The sequence below is a fragment of the Oncorhynchus keta genome, chromosome 25 (assembly GCF_023373465.1).
Source record: "Oncorhynchus keta strain PuntledgeMale-10-30-2019 chromosome 25, Oket_V2, whole genome shotgun sequence".
In the NCBI taxonomy this organism is placed as follows: Eukaryota; Metazoa; Chordata; class Actinopteri; order Salmoniformes; family Salmonidae; genus Oncorhynchus; species Oncorhynchus keta.
Window position 1 is genome coordinate 25,979,121 of NC_068445.1, and position 19,997 is coordinate 25,999,117.

General features: G+C 46.8%; 1 protein-coding gene across 1 annotated transcript in view; it reads left to right on the forward strand.

Annotated features, from left to right (window-relative positions):
* The window catches only part of LOC118358451 (autism susceptibility gene 2 protein), a 498,631-nt gene that overhangs the window by 427,845 nt on the left and 50,789 nt on the right, over positions 1 to 19,997 (forward strand). The window contains 1 exon segment of the mRNA XM_052479010.1: positions 13,847 to 13,895. Coding sequence (XP_052334970.1) covers positions 13,847 to 13,895 — 49 coding nt within the window.

Below are 19,997 nucleotides of genomic sequence, written 5' to 3' on the forward strand. Positions count from 1 at the left end.
GGAGGAATGTAACTTAGGTTATAGCCTGAGGTAGGCTCACTAGATGACTGACCTAGACATTGTTCTGGTTGGAAGGGAAACAAGGTGAACAGAGTTCTATTGAGCGGCGCTGTAAGCCCCTCTCCTCTAACAAGCTGCAGCAAGAGGAGAGGTGGTTTGTCTACCAACCACACTGCCTCCAGCTCTCATCTCTGCACCTCAGGGCGATCATACTTTCGGCCCAAATAGCACCCTATTGCCAATGTAGTGCACTACGTTTGACCAGATCCTTCTGGGCACTAAAGTAGTTTGGTAAATTGGTAATAGGGAGCCATTTGGGACACAGCTTATGTCACAGAGGGCTGTAATGTGTGTCTCTGTTAGGATGGTAGTTGGTGATGGAGCTCCACTGCAGCAGTGGGGGAATATTATTACATATCCTGAGGTACCTTTAACCTTTCTGTATGAACAATGCATCCATAGTGTGATGATTCTCAGAGAAAAAATGGTGGTCTAATATACAGTTGAAGAAGGCTGTTGTCATATACCTGAGACTGAATTATTGTCAGGACTGGGTAAAGGTAACAAAAAAAGGTTGTGGTCATAGGATATTAGGAAGACTGTCCTATAATACACACACAGGAGGAAGAGGAGGGATTGGTCAAAGCTGTCAACCAACCAATCTGAGATCATGGAGCCTTGACCATAATGGCCTATCTGCACTATCTATCTTTGGTCTCAGCTGCCAGTCAGTCAGTCAGTCAGTAGAGAGAGAGAAGCGCAGGCAGGCAGCCCTGTTGCCCTGGAAGTAATGAAGAACAGCCCTGATCCCACTGAGAGATTACCTGGTCCTTATCCCACACACACATTCTGACATTAAGGAGCAGGAGAGGATGAGGAGGGCCAAGGGAGGGCCGTGGCCCAGCAAGCCATTCTGAACTGAGCTGGAGTGAGCCAGGCTAGATCTCCCTCCTTATTGGGAGTCAGGCTATGGGTGTGTACCAGATGGGAACCATAGGGCTCTAGTCAAAAGTACATGTAGTGCACTATATAGGGAAAATTGTGCCATCTGGGACGTAAACTACAACTCTCTACCGTCCTACCAGGCTATATCTCCCTACCGTCTCCTACCAGGCTATATCTCCCTACCGTTTCCTACCAGGTTATATCTCCCTACCGTCTCCTACAAGGCAATATTTCCCTACCGTCTCCTACCAGGCTATATTTCCCTACCATCTCCTACCAGGCAATATCTCCCTACCATCTCTTCCCAGGCTATATCTCCCTCCTACCAGGCTATACTCCCTCCCATGCCCTCCTCCCAGGATATTCCTTCCTTCTCCATGCCCTTCTACCAGGCTATATCTCCCTACCATTTCCTACCAGGCTATATCTCCCTCCTCCATACCCTCCTACCAGGCTATATCTCCCTCCTCCATACCCTCCTGCCAGGCTATATCTCCCTCCTCCATATCCTCCTACCAGGCTGTATCTCGCTCCTCCATGCCCTCCTGCCAGGCTATGCAGACCTTCACCCAGCCCATAGTAACAGCCAGCCTACACCAGGACTCCTTTATCACAGTACGATAACTGTGCCACACTGACCGTTATCTAACCTTGCACTATCTTGCACTATAACACTATCTCTGTGTGACCCCTCTCTGTGTTATACGAGACATGGCCAGGGAGGAGTTAGCTTAGCTAGCCAGATATTATCCTCATTTTTTATCTGCAGGTTTTAGGTTCAGATTCAGCATGGGGCTAATTGAGTTAAATGGATAGTGATAGCTTAGATGATTTTGTCTGTCTTTCCTTTATTAGGCCAATTTAGCATGTGGCTCGGTGCATTATGCTGTTTAATGAAAGCCGTTCTCAGCAGTTTATCTCTGTTGAAATGTGAAACAGGAATATCAATGCACAGGTTCACTTAACTGGCACTGATAGCTCATCCCAGTTCCCTAATTCACCAGGAATTTATCCGGTAATCTGATTTGGGCACCTTTGACTCTGTCATTTCCTGCCTTTTCAAATCAAATTTTTTCTTCCTTCTTTTTTCTTCCTTCTTTCTTTCTTTTTTCTTTTTTTCTTTTTCCTTCAGTCCTTCTTTTTCTCTTCTTCCCTGGGTTGAGGTTTCCATTTGTCACCCCCCTCTTGCTCCCTCTCTCCCCTCCAGGTAGTAGAATGGGTCTGGGGCGAGCGTCCTGTGAAATATGTCATGTCTGTTTTCCTCATTTCTCCTTATCTGGTTACTGCGGCCCTAGTGGCGCCCCAGGGAGCTGCTGCCTCTGTGATTTGTGACCCTGCCTGTCTCTTGCTGCATGGGGCTTTAAGGCAATGCGTGCCTCTGCCCTTCTCCTGCTGATGAAACGGGCCCCTGATAGACTGCTAATTTGTATACTAAACCGACGGAAGGACATGATAAGGGCTAGCAACTGCTCCTCAACAGCGGTGAGGATAGGGATGGGGTGTGGGTGGTAGGGGTGGGGTGGAGTGGGGGTGGAAAAGGGAGACGGGATAGTGGTAACTGAGACGCAGGGTCATATTTTACACAAAGCTCAAGCCCCTCCTTTTCTCTCTGCATTTACTTCCCCACTGCAGTTGCTAGGGAATGCAAGGCCAGGACCCCCCACACACACACACACACACACAGCATGGCTGGCTGTGAAAATGGCACTGGGAGCTAAATACAAAGAGCTGTGCTGTGCGTGCGTGTGTGTGCGTGTGCGTGTGTGTGTGTGTGAGGGGGGTGGGGGGGTGCGTGCCTGCTTGGGGGGATGACTCCATTTTGTACGGTCACTCGGTGGAATGCATTAATATGTTAATAATGCTCTACGTGAGGGAGGCTATATCTAATGGTTTCTGGTTTGTCCCAGTCTTCTCAACACCTCTGGGTGTGTATGTGGGGAGGTGTCTGTAATCTTGCTCTCTCTGTTCTGACTGGTGGACTGCCCTACCTGCAGCATCCAGCCCCCTCCATCCCTGCTAACCCTGCCTATCTGCCTGACAGTGTGGGGGAAATGCTCTGCATCTTATGATGAACGACCTCTCGGGAGGTCATTAAGTTTGTGGATCATAGGAGGAGTAAAAGAAGGAGAAACGAGCACAGAGCGAGGAGGGAGATCATTAATCTGCTGTGCCATTCAGGCAGCCAGGCCAGTTATGCATGGCTGAACACAGCAACAGCCACAATAGTCTCAGATCCGCCCTCATGTTGGCTGCTGTATCACAAGACCCACCGCCTGATGTCTCGGTTTCTCCTGCTACTAGACAGTCAGGGGCCCTATGTATCAAACGTCTCACAATACGAGTGCTGATCTAGGATCAGTTCCCCCCTGTACATGTAATATTAATAAATATAATCTAAAAGGTCAAAATGATCTTAAATCAGCACTCCTACTCAGATACACTTGAATTCAGGCCCAGATAGGCAAAAACAACGAGCAAGCATAGAAAAGCAAGAGGATTGGGGTTAGAGGGTGATTGTACTTCAAGGCCTGAGTGGGTGCGGATGAAAATATTTGTCAAAGCATTGGCTACCCTGACATGATTGTTACGTAAATGGCAGCTTTGGACCCGGTCCCAGCTCTTAATGTCAGAAGAGCTGTAAGGAGGATGAATGAGGGTGGATGGAGGAGGATGGAGGGGTGTGGGCTGCTGGGTGACAGTGGAGGAGAGGAGGAGGAAAGGAGCTGTCAGAGCAGGGTGACAGTGATGAAACACCGACCCAGACCGCAAATTAACACAGTGTGTGGTGGTGAGAGGGGAGGTGGGAGGTGGCGGGTGGGCAGGGACAGAGTGGGGCTGCTGCCAGGGTAATTGAGAGCTTGGTTGTCTGTGCCAGCCAGCTTGCCCCTTCTGATTCACCCCCCACTGGAGACTCTCTCTCTTTCTCTCTGCTCTCTCTCCCTCGCTGGCTGCCCTGTAAAGTGCAGTGTTGCATCATGTCATGGCCGCCCAGTGCAGTGCCCTCCCCAGTGATTGTCCAGACAGAACAGCCCTGTAGTAACATCCCCTCCCCTCCCTGCCTCTGGGTCTTGTACCATGGGAGGCATGCAGGGGGATGTTGGAGGACGTATGGCTGAATGGTTCATGCATCAAACACAACCCATGTACACCACTACAGGGAATATAATGCATCATGATTGGCTTTGTCTAGGAGGTAGAGCAGAGGCAATAAGGCATGATCACTATCGACCCATGGATGAAATACAGTAGGTTTGTTCCCCTGCCTTTCTCAGCTAAACCCACTGCATGCCGTTGGATGGAGTATTATTGGCCATAGCTGGTCAATGGTGGTCAATGGGTTTTTGTTTTTTGTTACATGCTTCCCAAAGGGATTAGTTGGATAGTCATTGTGGATAAGAGCATCTGCTAAATGACTAAAATACAAACAGGCTGATGTGAATGTTTGTGGGTTTGGAACCACAACAGAATAACACAGCTCCAGCATTGCTTGTTTTTAATCTTCTGCAGTTAAACAGTCAAACGATTTTGCAGATCTATTCTGTAAAAAATGTACCCAGAGATTATTTTGACAGGGACTGGGAATAGGGTTTCCGCTTGAGTTTTTATTTGCCATTTTGTTATGGTTTTGTCTTGTTCCTCCCTAACCACCACACACACATTGTACTCCCTCCTCCCCCTCCTCCTCCTCTTTCTCCACCATTTGGAAATATCTAGCTCCGTGTTCAGGAATTAAATATCTAGCTCAGTGTTCAGGAATGAAATATCTAGCCAGTGTTGAGGAATGAAATATCTAGCTCAGTCCAGGTATGAAGTATCTAGCTCAGTGTTCAGGAATGAAATATCTTGCTCAGTGTCCAGGAATGAAATATCTAGCTCAGTCCAGGAATGAAATATCTAGCTCAGTGTTCAGGAATGAAATATCTAGCTCAGTCCAGAAATTAAATATATAGCTCAGTGTTCAGGAATTAAATATCTAGCTCAGTCCAGGAATTAAATATCTAGCTCAGTGTTGAGAAATTAAATATCTAGCTCAGTCCAGGAATGAAATATCTAGTTCAGTGTTCAGGAATGAAATATCTAGCTCAGTGTTCAGGAATGAAATATCTAGCTCAGTGTTCAGAAATGAAAAATCTAGCTCAGTCCAGGAATTAAATATCTAGCTCAGTGTTCAGGAATTAAATATCTAGCTCAGTCCAGGAATTAAATATCTAGCTCAGTGTTCAGGAATTAAATATCTAGCTCAGTCCAGGAATTAAATATCTAGCTCAGTCCAGGAATTAAATATTTAGCTCAGTGTTCAGGAATGCAAAGCATGCAGAGCTTTAGATCAAAGGTACGGCTGCGCTCGGACAGATCGTTTGATATTTAAGCACTGGGATATTGGTCTTTCAGCAGTATTCACTAAATGAGGTTAATTGATTGTGGGTAATTGCTGACCTTCCTGTCTTTTTGAAATCACATCCTTAACTGATCAATGCCTTTCATAAATTCATGGATGAAGGTCATTCTGTTGATAACCTCGCTAACCAGCCTACTGCAGAGCTAACCACACTACCCAGAACTAAAGCTAATTTGGCTTCATTGTGCAGAATTTTGTGGAAATTGATGTGGACATTTCAAATGGCTAACGATTTGTCATATTTCTAAGCAGTGACAGCAAACATTAATGCCCCACTACACTAAATGTCTCACTAAATGCTGGGTAGTGGTTCTCTCTCCCGTCTTCCTCCCTCTCTCCCTTCCTCCCTCCCTCTCTCCCTCCCTTCCTCCCTCTCTCCCTCCCTTCGTCCCTCTCCCTCCCTTCCTCCCTCTCTCCCTCTCTTCCTCATTCCCCATCTCCCTCTCTCCCTCCCTTCGTCCCTCTCTCCCTCCCTTCCTCATTCCCCATCTCCCTCCCTTCGTCCCTCTCTCCCTCCCTCCCTTCCTCCCTCTCTCCCTCTCTTCCTCATTCCCCGTCTCCCTCTCTCCCTCCCTTCGTCCCTCTCTCCCTCCCTTCCTCATTCCCCATCTCCCTCCCTTCGTCCCTCTCTCCCTCCCTTCCTCATTCCCCATCTCCCTCCCTTCCTCCCTCTCTCCCTCCCTCTCTCCCTCCCTCTCTATTTGTGCTGTATTAAAAGGAGGTTTATGCAGCCAATAAGTCAGATGTGTTCTGGGAAGTTGAGGGATTTTTTAAAACAAACAGTGGTCTAATTTGTAATTTGGCATATTGCCTAAATCCCAGAATGATGGTTCTGCATGTGGCTCTTTGGGGAGTTAACACTCCGTTGGTGGGATTTCACACCCCTACCACCCTGCACCGCCTACCCGCCTCGTTCCCTCTCTCTCTCCCCATGCCGGGCCTGGCGAAGAAACGGGAGGATTTCACAGCTGCTGTCTCCCTCCCTCCATCCCTCTTTCTATCTTTTTTTCTCTCCAGCAGGCAGGCAGCGTGTTTTCTCACGGAGCCCGTGTGGCTCAGAGGAAGCTGAATCATAAAGCATGGCTAATGAATAAAATAAGGAAGGAAAGATGAGGCCTGCTGAAGGCTATCCTGAGAGAAGGCCCCGAAGCATCAGGCTCAAATAGCAGACGGCCGCAAAGGTCAGGCTTCCTGCTGCCCAGTCCAAGGGCTTTTGGCTCCCAGCAATGTGGCTTGAATTTCCTTCGTTTTGAAATGGTTAGATTTCCTTGTTTCCTTTGGAAAACCTGGCCTTTAGTTGGTGCCCCCTGTCCTCTCCTCTCATTCTTCTCTTTCATTCCCTGTGTTTTTTAATGATGGCCATGGGTTCTCCCTCAACAAAGTGAGTGTGAAGAATTTGTTTATACATGACCTCTGCACACCACAACCACAGGCGCAGAGACTGCCAACAGTACAGCCCTCTCGAAAAATGTAAACTTGACCAATCTAACCCAGAAGTTCAGAAGTATAAACACATTTTATATGCCAAATACATGCCCTGTTTTCACGTGCCTTTTTAAGAACTGCCTTTGTAAGTTGGCCTTGTAATTGTGAATTATATGACTGACTCATATGGAGTTGCTGGATACAAAACTGAGCATTAGGCCTAAACATTGGTTGTTGAAACTGCTATGTTTGTTGGAATGTAAAAACAACTAGGCAGCAACATAATTGGCCCTTACTGAACACGTACAAACACAGAGGTCTTAATATATTATAAGTTTGTTGTTTTGTTTTCTTCATCTTTGTTCAAAATGGTTATAGTTGTTTAGAGTGTGACCTAACCATTTAGTTTTCATGACACTGTGCACACAGCACCCAGACCCGACCCAGCACCCAGACCCGACCCAGCACCCAGACCCGACCCAGCGCCCGTGTTCACTTGACAAGCTTAATTTCTCCTGTGCCATATTTTCACATAGACCCTCCAGGGCAGCCAGTGATTCAGGCGGGCGGGCGAGCGGTGAGGCTTGGTACTGGAGCGTTTAATGTGGAGTGCTGGCTAACAAAGAGCATAGTGTTGTAGCTGCCTGGTTCTGGGAGAATGGAGGAGAGCAATGCAGAACATTCAGTCTTTCTCTCCTTTCCACTCCTCTCCACAAACAGGGTGGAATGGAACACCACAACACTGCTACTGAAGCTAAGCATTCACTTCTATCTCTTCCTTCCACTGAAAGTGCACCGTACCCATACAGTACCATACTGTACCCATAGAGTACCATAATGTACCATACAGTACCCATACAGTACCCATGCAGTACCATACAGCACCCATACAGTACCATACTGTACCATACAGTACCCATGCAGTGCCATACTGTACCATACCATACCCATACCGTACTATACCGTACCCATACGGTACCATACAGTAGCATACAGTACCATACAGTAACATACTGTACCATACAGTACCCATACAGTAGCACACAGTACCATACAGTAGCATACAGTAACATACTGTACCGTACAGTACCCATACAGTAGTATACAGTACCATACAGTAGCATACAGTAGTATACAGTACCATACAGTAGCATACAGTAGTATACAGTAGCATACAGTAACATACAGTAGCATACAGTACCCATACAGTAGCACACAGTACCATACAGTAGCATACAGTAACATACTGTACCGTACAGTACCCATACAGTAGTATACAGTACCATACAGTAGCATACAGTAACATACTGTACCATACAGTACCCATACAGTACCATACCGTACCCATACAATACCATACCGTACCCTTACAGTACCATACAGTACCCATACAGTAGCATACAGTACCATGCAGTACCATACAGTAGCATACAGTAACATACAGTAACATACTGTACCATACAGTAGCATACAGTAACATACTGTACCATACAGTACCCATACAGTAGCACACAGTACCATACAGTAGCATACAGTAACATACTGTACCGTACAGTACCCATACAGTAGTATACCGTACCATACAGTAGCATACAGTAACATACTGTACCATACAGTACCCATACAGTACCATACAGTACCATACCGTACCCATACAATACCATACCGTACCCATACAGTACCATACAGTACCCATACAGTAGCATACAGTACCATGCAGTACCATACAGTAGCATACAGTAACATACAGTAACATACTGTACCATACAGTAGCATACAGTACCATACAGTAACATACTATACCATACATTGAGTGGAAGTTAAAGCGTTAGAGTTATTAGAGAACTTTGTAGGCTGGAGGAGCACTGTTATAGTTGATATTAGAGGAGAGGGTGTCTCTAGTTTAGTGTTCAGTAAAGGCAGTAGCAGTATCTAGATTGGGAGGTCTTAGCAGAAGGCTCTCTGTATCTCTCTTATTCACTAGCATTGTTTTACATATACTGAACAAAAATATAAATGCAAAATGCAACAATTTCAACAATTATATTATAAGGAAATCAGCCAATGTAATTTTTTAAAAAGGCCCTAATCTATGGATTTCACATGAATGGGTGGGGGCTCAGCCATGTGTGGGCCTGGGAGGGCATAGGCCCACACACTTGGCAGCCAGGCCCACCCACTGGGGAGCCAGGCCCAGACAGTCAGAATGAGTTTTTCCCCACAAAAGGGCTTTATTACAGACAGAAATACTCCTCAGTTTCATCAGCTGTCCGGGTGGCTGGTCTCAGACAATCCTGCAGGTGAAGAAGCCAGATGTGGAGGTCCTGGGCTGGGTTGTGAGGCCAGTTGGATGTACTGCCAAATTCTCTAAAACGATGTTGGAGGCAATTTATGGTAGAGAAATTAATTATTATTTGGCAACAGCATGCCAATTGCACGCTCCCTCAAAATTTGAGTGCTCATGTAATGAGCATGCTGTTTAATCAGCTTCTTGATATGCCACACCTATCAGGTGGATGGATTATTTTGGCAAAGGAGAAATGCTCACTAACAGGTATGTAAACAAATTTGTGCACAACATTTGAGAGAAATTAGCTTTTTTGTGCATACGGAACATTTCTGGGATCTTTTATTTCAGCTCATGAAACATGGAACCAACACTTAACATGTTGCGTTTATATTTTTGTTCAGTGTATTTTCCCTTTGTGCAGCGTAAACTACAATGATGGCAGTTAAGGACACTGGGACTCAATGGCTTTAGCATATGGTCAGTTTTAACTGTCCCAGCAGGGAGGAAGAGGCGAGGAGGGGAAGTGGTGATTTACACCAAGTCTATATAGACTTACATCATAGGATGAGGAAGATGTTCAGTGTTAAAGCTCCAATATGTAACTTTTTGGCGACCCAGCCAAATACACATAGAAATATGAGTTAGATCTTTCATTCTCGTTGAACGCATGTCTGTTCTATGTGCTCTTTTTCTATGCTTCCCATTCATAAGTTTTGTTTTAGCATCTTTTACTTTTGGTTTTGTACACCAGCTTCAAACAGCTGAAAATACAATATTTTTGGTTATTTCACAGTGGTTTAGATGGTACAATGATTCTCTACACAAAGACTGCTTGTTTTGTCACATAAAGTGAAATTAGGCAAACTATTAGAATTTTGGCAGCCAAGAAATGGCAGAGAGATTTCTGCATAGTGCATCTTTAAAATGATCTATTAAATGCATACTTTTGTCAACTTCTCTCACATTAGCAGGTTGTCTCTGGTCGGTTTACAACTCCAGAGCTGTGTTTAAAAGTTTTGTGTCTCGCCGGCCAGTGCAATGTGTATTTTTGTTCAAATAAGAAGGTATTTTCTCTTTCTGTAGAGGTTTGCCAGAATTTACACATACAACTGACCAGGGAGGAAAAAGCTACCCGTGTTTAGTCTACAAGTCTCTTGCTGTCACTTCATAGTCAGATGCCTGTTTCTGTTTTCACTTTGTCTCTGGCCCTTACTCACAGTGTCATATTTGCCCTACTCTCAGGAGGGACTCGACCTTAAACAGCTTTTCTCAACTGAACAATTCTAAGGATTTAAATGATAATAGTGATTAATGCAGAGTTGGATAAAACAAATATTTAATTAACATTTTCTTAGAAAATCATGTTTTGAAGACGTAATGATTCTATATGAAAATTTAAATAAAATATATTTTATGATCACATTATTATAGTGTGGCTTCAAATATATATATATTTTTTAGATTTATAAGTTACGCTTTACATTGAGTAGCATTAGCTTGGTGTGGCTGTCATTGTGTCGTGTTGTGTGTATGGTCTTTATACATTCTCTGCTCCTGCTCAGATCCTGCAGAGGCTGAGCCACCATACGGTACTACCCCCTTCTCTTTCTCCTCTCCGTTCTTCTCTTTCTCCTCTCCTTTCCTCTCTTTCTCCTCTCTGTTCCTCTCGTTCTCCTCTCCTTTCCTCTCTTTCTCTGCTCCTCTCTTTCTCCGCGCCTCTCTTTCTCCTCTCCTCTCTTTCTCCACTCCTCTCTTTCTCCTCTCCTCTCTTTCTCTGCTCCTCTCTTTCTCCACTCCTCTCTTTCTCCTCTCTTTCTCCACTCCTCTCTTTCTCCTCTCCTCTCTTTCTCCTCTCTTTCTCTGCTCCTCTCTTTCTCCACTCCTCTCTTTCTCCTCTCCTCTCTTTCTCCACTCCTCTCTTTCTCCTCTCCTCTCTTTCTCTGCTCCTCTCTTTCTCTGCTCCTCTCTTTCTCCTCTCTTTCTCCACTCCTCTCTTTCTCCTCTCCTCTCTTTCTCCGCTCCTCTCTTTCTCATCTCCTCTCTTTCTCCGCTCCTCTCTTTCTCCTCTCCTCTCTTTCTCCGCTCCTCTCTTTCTCCTCTCCTCTCTTTCTCCTCTCCTCTCTTTCTCCTCTCCTCTCTTTCTCCACTCCTCTCTTTCTCCTCTCCTCTCTTTCTCCTCTCCTCTCTTTCTCCACTCCTCTCTTTCTCCTCTCCTCTCTTTCTCCTCTCCTTTCCTCTCTTTCTCCTCTCCTCTCTTTCTCCTCTCCTCTCTTTCTCTGCTCCTCTCTTTCTCCTCTCTTTCTCCTCTCCTCTCTTTCTCTACTCCTCTCTTTCTCTACTCCTCTCTTTCTCTGCTCCTCTCTTTCTCCTCTCCTCTCTTTCTCCTCTCCTCTCTTTCTCCACTCCTCTCTTTCTCTACTCCTCTCTTTCTCTACTCCTCTCTTTCTCTGCTCCTCTCTTTCTCCTCTCCTCTCTTTCTCCTCTCCTCTCTTTCTCCACTCCTCTCTTTCTCCGCTCCTCTCTTTCTCTGCTCCTCTCTTTCTCCTCTCCTCTCTTTCTCCTCTCCTCTCTTTCTCCTCTCCTCTCTTTCTCTTTCTCCTCTCTTTCTCTACTCCTCTCTTTCTCCTCTACTCTCTTTCTCTGCTCCTCTCTTTCTCCTTTCCTCTCTTTCTCTGCTCCTCTCTTTCTCTGCTCCTCTCTTTCTACTCTCATCTCTTTCTCTTTCTCCTCTCTTTCTCCTCTCCTCTCTTTCTCTGCTCATGTCTTTCTCTACTCCTCTCTTTCTCCTCTCTTTCTCTGCTCCTCTCTTTCTCCTTTCCTCTCTTTCTCTGCTACTCTCTTTCTCCGCTCCTCTCTTTCTCCTCTCTTTCTCCTCTACTCTCTTTCTCTGCTCCTCTCTTTCTCTGCTCCTCTCTTTCTCCTTTCCTCTCTTTCTCTGCTCCTCTCTTTCTCCTTTCCTCTCTTTCTCCTCTCCCCTCTTTCTCCACTCCTCTCTTTCTCCTCTCCTCTCTTTCTCCTCTCCCCTCTTTCTCCCACTCCTCTCTTTCTCCTCTCCTCTCTTTCTCCTCTCCTATCTTTCTCCTCTCCTCTCTTTCTCTGCTCATCTCTTTCTCTGCTCCTCTCTTTCTCTGCTCCTCTCTTTCTCCACTCTGTCTTTCTCCTCTCCTCTCTTTCTCCACTCCTCTCTTTCTCCGACCCTCTATTTCTCTGCTCCTCTCTTTCTCCACTCCTCTCTTTCTCCGCTCCTCTCTTTCTCTGCTCCTCTCTTTCTCCTCTCCTCTCTTTCTCCTCTCCTTTCCTCTCTTTCTCTGCTCCTCTCTTTCTCCGCTCCTCTCTTTCTCCGCGCCTCTCTTTCTCCTCTCTTTCTCTTTCTCCTCTCTTTCTCCTCTCCTCTCTTTCTCTGCTCATGTCTTTCTCTACTCCTCTCTTTCTCCTCTCTTTCTCTGCTCCTCTCTTTCTCCTTTCCTCTCTTTCTCTGCTACTCTCTTTCTCCGCTCCTCTCTTTCTCCTCTCTTTCTCCTCTACTCTCTTTCTCTGCTCCTCTCTTTCTCTGCTCCTCTCTTTCTCCTTTCCTCTCTTTCTCTGCTCCTCTCTTTCTCCTTTCCTCTCTTTCTCCTCTCCCCTCTTTCTCCACTCCTCTCTTCCTCCTCTCCTCTCTTTCTCCTCTCCTCTCTTTCTCCTCTCCTCTCTTTCTCCTCTCCTCTCTTTCTCTTTCTCCTCTCCTCTCTTTCTCTGCTCATCTCTTTCTCTGCTCCTCTCTTTCTCTGCTCCTCTCTTTCTCTGCTCCTCTCTTTCTCCACTCTGTCTTTCTCCTCCCATCTCTTTCTCCACTCCTCTCTTTCTCCGACCCTCTATTTCTCTGCTTCTCTCTTTCTCCACTCCTCTCTTTCTCCGCTCCTCTCTTTCTCTGCTCCTCTCTTTCTCCTCTCCTCTCTTTCTCCTCTCCTTTCCTCTCTTTCTCTACTCCTCTCTTTCTCTGCTCCTCTCTTTCTCTGCTCCTCTCTTTCTCCACTCCTCTCTTTCTCTGCTCCTCTCTTTCTCTGCTCCTCTCTTTCTCCACCCCTCTCTTTCTCCGCTCCTCCCTTTCTCCTCCTCTCTTTCTCCTCTCCCCTCCTCTCTCTCTGCTCCTCTCTCTCTCCTCTCTCTCACCTCTCTCTTTCTCCTTGTTCCCCTCTCTTTTCTTTCTCCTTTCTCCTCTCCTCTCATCTCCTTTCCTTTGCTGTCCTCTCCTCTCCTTTGCTGTCCTCTCCTCTCTGACAACCTCCTGTGCTGTGAGTGTTACTGGGCTGGCTGGCTTTCAGGTGGCACAACAGTGCCCCCTAATGTTACCTTGTCTCTGTCTGGACAGAGAGCTCAGCTCTGCTCAGAGAGAGGGATGTGGTAAGAATAAGGAAGTCAGTAAGGTGCAGAGAACGGGCTGCTTCTCAACAAGGCAGATTGAACACAAGTCAAGGAGTCACTGTGTTGGATGTGCATGAGTGATGTAGGGTACAGTAGCTGTATTGGGCCTGAGACTTGTGTTCATATACATAGGTTACAGTAGATCATTGGAAATATGTCTGTTAGCCACCTAGGTGGATCCAATTCAATATAACGAGTGTGTCTGCAAACATTACAATTTTTACTGATGTTTTTGAAGGATCCAATCCCTTCCTATATAGTGCCATGAGTGCAATGCAGTTTGTCACGTTCTCTAGGTGTCCCATGTATGGAAACTACCAATGTCTTCCACAGAGGTCATCCATCTTACCAGACTAATAATGTTTCTCCTTCCTCTTGTCTTCCAGGTATCTGAAGTAGGATCTGAGAAACTCTTCACCCCCACTACACCCGAAGGTGAGATGTTGGTTACTATATTCACTCTACATTTGGATGGGCAAAACAAACCATTCTCCCCTGTGTAGTCCACCATCATCCCTGTAGGTGACACGTCAATGAATACTAAGACAGTTTATTACATACCATTTATGTTTTCTGATTCTGAATTGATTGAGGACAAACCAGAACAGCTATATTTGCATATTTTCTTGCCTGGATGTGGAACTGTATTGGGACACCCAACCAAAGGCCTACGTATCTCCCCTTCCCACACCAATATTCAAGCTCATTAGAGTGGATTTACAGGCTCTTTGCCACATGCTTCCAATCCACAAATGGGAACGTTCCCCCAGGCTATACAAGGCTTCTGACAGCAGGCTTGGCAGTAATGGCCGACAGGACAGAGGAGGGGGGAGGGCACTGAGCTTCTCAGTCAAGATAAACACAGGTCCTCTGGGAGGGAGTGGGCGAGGGGGAGGAGGGTAGGTGGGGGGAGTGCTGCACCTCTTCTCAGGCTGAATGGGGAGACATGTGGAGGGAAGGTGGGGGGTGAAGAACGGGATGGTAGGAGGCCAGAGAGGTCAGGGCAGTCCCCTGGCTGATGAAGGATAGCAGCATGTAGCTCATGTCATGTCCCCCCAGGGCAGGAACCAGACCCATTAACAGATGCAGCATGACAGCTATTTCTGTAAAATGGGGCAATTTTCTGGAGGAGAGAGAGAGGCTAGCTTGCCTTGGATAGAGTAGGACCCAGCCCGTGTTATGCCTGAACACAAACCGTACAGAAAGACTCAGAAGGACCACTCCAGACATTACAGTGATGAGCTCATCATTTTTATAACAACCAGGATACATTACGTGTCTAGGCCTATTTATTTACCCTAGAGTGTCTCCACTGTTGTCATTGAAGATTGTTGTCGTAAGCCTAGGTGTTGTTTCACACACACACACACACACACACACACACACACACACACACACACACACACACACACACACACACACACACACACACACACACACACACACACACACACACACACACACACACACACACACATATATATATACACATATACATGTATATATATATGTATATATATTGTTGTGACGTTGTATTAGTTAATGTGACGACTGTTGCTCAGCAAATGAAAAAAGGTTTCTAATTGCGTGATTAACTGAATCAAGCAATTATTAACTCATTAACCTGGGGAACCATGGGAACATTTGTTTTTTTGATTTTCTATTTCCCAAATTAACTCAAAGAATATCAGAATATAGATTTTACAACAGCCGCTAATTAATCAGTTTCCTCTACAGTCTCGTTCTGAACGTCGTATAATCCGGGAATCTGCACAGACCCGGGTCTCACCAATGAGTTCGGACCCGGGTCTCACCAATGAGTTCGGACCCGGGTCTCACCAATGAGTTCGGACCCGGGTCTCACCAATGAGTTCGGACCCGGGTCTCACCAATGAGTTCGGACCCGGGTCTCACTAATGAATTCATACCACACCAATCTTAGTTGAATATTTATTTACTAGAAAGGTAAAATGATGATAAAAGATACACATACACAAAAACACATTCCAGGCTATTGATTAGAACACACTATGGCGCGTGTTACCCAAAATGGGGATTTAAAAGAGAGAGAAAAAGAGAAAGTACACGAGAGAAATATACATTTGGGTGAATTTGTCAGCTATGCTTTTTCTAACCCGAGCCTTGCCCCAAGCTGCCGCTCTTATGGGTCAGAATATAATGATGTAATTACGTGGGGAAGGTCTCCGCTTGGACCGCTCAGGCTGCTCAATGACTCACTTCTCCGGCGCAACTCTTTGGTTGTCCTCACGATGTCAGTGTCCTTTTGGCTTAGGAGTCTGTTCCCTCGCCCTTGCTCTCTTCTGAGGACAGACAGCTCTGTAGCTCAGAGCTCACAGCGTAGGAATGAAACAGTGTAGATACCACGATTCGATGGGGAGTGGAGGCTAGGGGGTTCGACTCGAATTCACCCGCTGAGACACAGCTACTCATCCGTAGCTTGGGTAGAAAAAGATTTCTTTGTCTTCAAACTTGTGTTGCTTTTTGGGTTCGTTGACTTTTTAGACCTCGGCTGCAGCTTGGGTCACTTAGTCTCATCTGTAAATTCTTAACGCACAGGTTTTATACCCTTGTGTCAGAAGTGTGTGTAACCGCCTTTAGGGCAATTCTATGTGACTACCAAGTTATTTACTCAAATCCAATTTTAGACAACTAACAACTAACACATTTCATCTTTACCAAAACATTCTCTTTGATTTGGACATTTTCCATACAACGTACAATGTATAAACATCAAACATATACTAGGTAAACTGTTGACATTACAATGTTTTCGTAATAACGTCATCTATTAACCTTTAATAACAAAACAAAAATGACATACATTTTCATATTCCATCTATCGTCATGACCACCATTGTGGCTGAAGGAAACCATTGTTCCAAAGTCCCTTTATTTCATGTTTAATGTTCCGAGGCTGGTTCTCCATAGTAACAGGACAAAATGAATTTGTCTGTGGCCTGAGATTTACCAGGGGCGTGAGGGGTCATAAAACCCCCACATCTTCAGACCCCTAGAACTCTCCTCCTCTGTTGGGGTTGAGAGATACTCTGTAGGGTTGTGGTCTCCTGTAACCTGACCTGATCAGGACAGTCATGACAATATATATACTGTATATACACACACACACACACACACACACACACACACACACACACACACACACACACACACACACACACACACACACACACACACACACACACACACCACATGTTGACTCTTTTCACCATGCAAACGGGAAAGGGCCTAGCTGTGTCAGTGGGCAGCGAGTCTTGGTGAAATCCTGCTAATGTGAGTCCCATCCCATGTCCCATGCACATCAGGCTGGCCCAGAGATTAGGACTGGACAATTACAGATAGATCCGAGCAATCCCATCAGAGCTTGTTTGTCACAGCTGGGATCAACACCAATGTGTGTGAGTGTGTGAGTGAGTGTGTGAGTGAGTGAGTGAGTGAGTGAGTGAGTGTGTGAGTGAGTGAGAGTGAGAGAGTGTGAGTGTGTGAGAGAGTCAGACACCAGCAACAAGAAGGGCACCGGATTAGGATGAAATGGAAAAGCCAGGGGGATGGTTCTGTCTGGATCATCCGATTAAGTGATGAGTGAGAAGTTATTATCATGCTAGTTGCTACCATTACACGTTGTTGTTTTGTACTGTAACATATCCTAGTTGTAGGTATTATGTGTGTGTGTGTGGTTCATACGTGTGTGTGAGTGAGTATAAGTGTGTGGATGGGTTAGCCAGGCCTGTGTATAGAATGCAGAGCAGCCTGAGGACTGTTGTCCTCTAGTTCACCATACAGAATATCTATGTGACCCATTACCAGTCTATTACCAGTCTATCTCTAGACCAATCTACACCCTCTCTCCACTCAGCCTCTGATCATTGGGACTGCACAGCTATTGGCTCCCAGAGACTGGATGCACTTACACACACACACACACAGACTTAGACACACACACACACACAGTTGGTATAGCACTGAAAGTGCTAATGAGCATGTCACGCCCTGACCTTAGAGAGCCTTTTTGTGTCTCTATTTTGGTTTGGTCAGGGTGTGATTTGGGTGGGCGTTCTTTGTTCTTTATTTCTTCTTTTCTGGCCGAGTGTGGTTCCCAATCAGAGGCAGCTGTCTATCGTTGTCTCTGATTGGGGCGGCAGGGTAGCTTAGTGGTTAGAGTGTTGGACTACTAACCGAAAGTTCAAATCCCCGAGCTGACAAGGTACAAATCTGTCGTTCTGCCCCTGAACAGGCAGTTAACCCACTGTTCCTAGGCCGTCATTGAAAATAAGAATTTGTTCTTAACTGACTTGCCATAAATAAAGGTTAAAAAAAATAATAAATAATTAGGCAGCCCTTTCCCTCCTCCTGTGTGGGATCTTGTTCTTTGTTTGGGTGCAGGTAGTTTGCACAACGGAGCTGTTCGGTCATTGTATTTTTTATTGTTTTGTCTTTTCTAAAGTTTCACTGTCACGCCCTGGTCGAAGTATTTTGTGTTTATCTTAATTTATTTGGTCAGGTCAGGGTGTGACATGGGTTTTTGTATGTGGTGTGTATGTAGTGGGATTGTAGCTTAGTGGGGTGTTCTAGGTAAGTCTATGGCTGTCTGAAGTGGTTCTCAATCAGAGGCAGGTGTTTATCGTTGTCTCTGATTGGGAACCATATTTAGGCAGCCATATTCTTTGGTTGTGTTGTAGGTGATTGTCCTTAGTGTCTTGATGTCCTTATTCTGTGTTAGTTTGCACCAGTTTAGGCTGTTTCGGTTTTCGTTTCGTTTATTTGTTTTGTAGTATTTTGTATTGATTCGTGTTACGTTTGTTTTATTAAACATGGATCACAATATACAAGCTGCAGTTTGGTCCGACTGTCCTTCACCATTAGAAAACCGTAACAGAATCACCCACCGTAAACGGACCAAGCAGCGTGTCAACAGGCAGGAGCAGCCCAAAGAGGAGATGCGTATTAAGGATTTCTGGACATGGGAGGAAATCCTTGACGGGAGAGGACCCTGGGTTACACCAGGAGAGTGTAGCCGCCCAAAGGTGGAACAGGTGGAGGCAGCGAGGAGAGCAGAGTCAGCCGGAGAGAGGAGCCGGCGATATGAGGGAACACGGTTGGCAAGGAAGCCTGAGAGTCGGCCCCAAAAATGTATTGGGGGGAGGCTCAGGGAGAGAGTGGCAGTGTCAGGAGTCAGACCTGAGCCAACTCTCCCTGTTTATCGTGAGGAGCCAAGGATGAGACCAGAACCAGAGCCGGTGTTGGAGGTGAGCGAAGCAGAGACTGTGAAGGAGTTAATGGGGAAATTGGAGGAGAGAGAAATGAGGGAGTTGCTGTGTTGGTGCTTTTTGCATGGAATTCGCCCGACGGAACGTGTCAGGGATTTGATGGCACCTGGGTCAGCGCTCCATACTCGTCCTGAGGTGCGTGTTAGTCGGTGCCAGCCTCACACACCAGGCCTCCTGTGCACATCCCTAGCCTTGCACGTCCTGTGCCAACACTGCTCTCAAGATCTCCAGTACGCCTTCACGGTCTAGCCCATCCTGTGCCACCTCCACACACCAGCCCTCTGGTAGCAGCTCCCCGCACCAGGCTTCCTGTGCGTGTCCTCGGCCCAGTACCACCAGTGCCAGCACCACGCATCAGGCCTACAGTGCGCCTCGCCTCTCCTGCGCTGCTGGAGCCTCCCGCCTGTTCAGCGCAATCAGAGCCTTTCGCCTCTCCTGCGCTGCCGGAGCCTCCCGTCTGTTCAGCGCTATCAGAGCCTTCCTCCTCTACAGCGCTGCTGGAGTCTCCTGTCTGTTCAGCGCATCTAGAGCCTTCTTCCTCTACAGCGCTGCTGGAGTCTCCTGTCTGTTCAGCGCAGCCAGAGCTGTCAGTCTACATGGAGCAGCCAGAGCTGTCAGTCTACATGGAGCAGCCAGAGCTGCCAGTCTACATGGAGCAGCCAGAGCTGCCAGTCTACATGGAGCAGCCAGAGCTGTCAGTCTGCAAGGAGCTGCCGGTCTGCAAGGAGCTGCCGGTCTGCAAGGAGCTGCCGGTCTGCAAGGAGCTGCCGGTCTGCAAGGTGCTGCCAGTCTGCAAGGAGCTGTCAGTCTGCAAGGAGCTGCCAGTCTGCAAGGTGCTGCCAGCCTGCATGGAGCAGTCAGAGCTGTCAGTCTGCAAAGAGCTGTCAGTCTACAAGGAGCTGCCAGTCTGCAAGGATCCGCCAGTCTGCCAGGATCCACCAGTCTGCCAGGATCCGCCAGAAGTGCCAGTCAGCCAGGATCCGCCAGAAGTGCCAGTCAGCCAGGATCCGCCAGAGGTGCCAGTCGGCCAGGATCTGCCAGTCGGCCAGGATCTGCCAGTCGGCCAGGATCTGCCAGTCGGCCAGGATCTGCCAGTCGGCCAGGATCTGCCAGTCGGCCAGGATCTGCCAGTCGGCCAGGATCTGCCAGTCGGCCAGGATCTGCCAGTCGGCCAGGATCAGCCAGGATCCGCCAGTCTGCCAGGATCCGCCAGTCTGCCAGGATCCGCCAG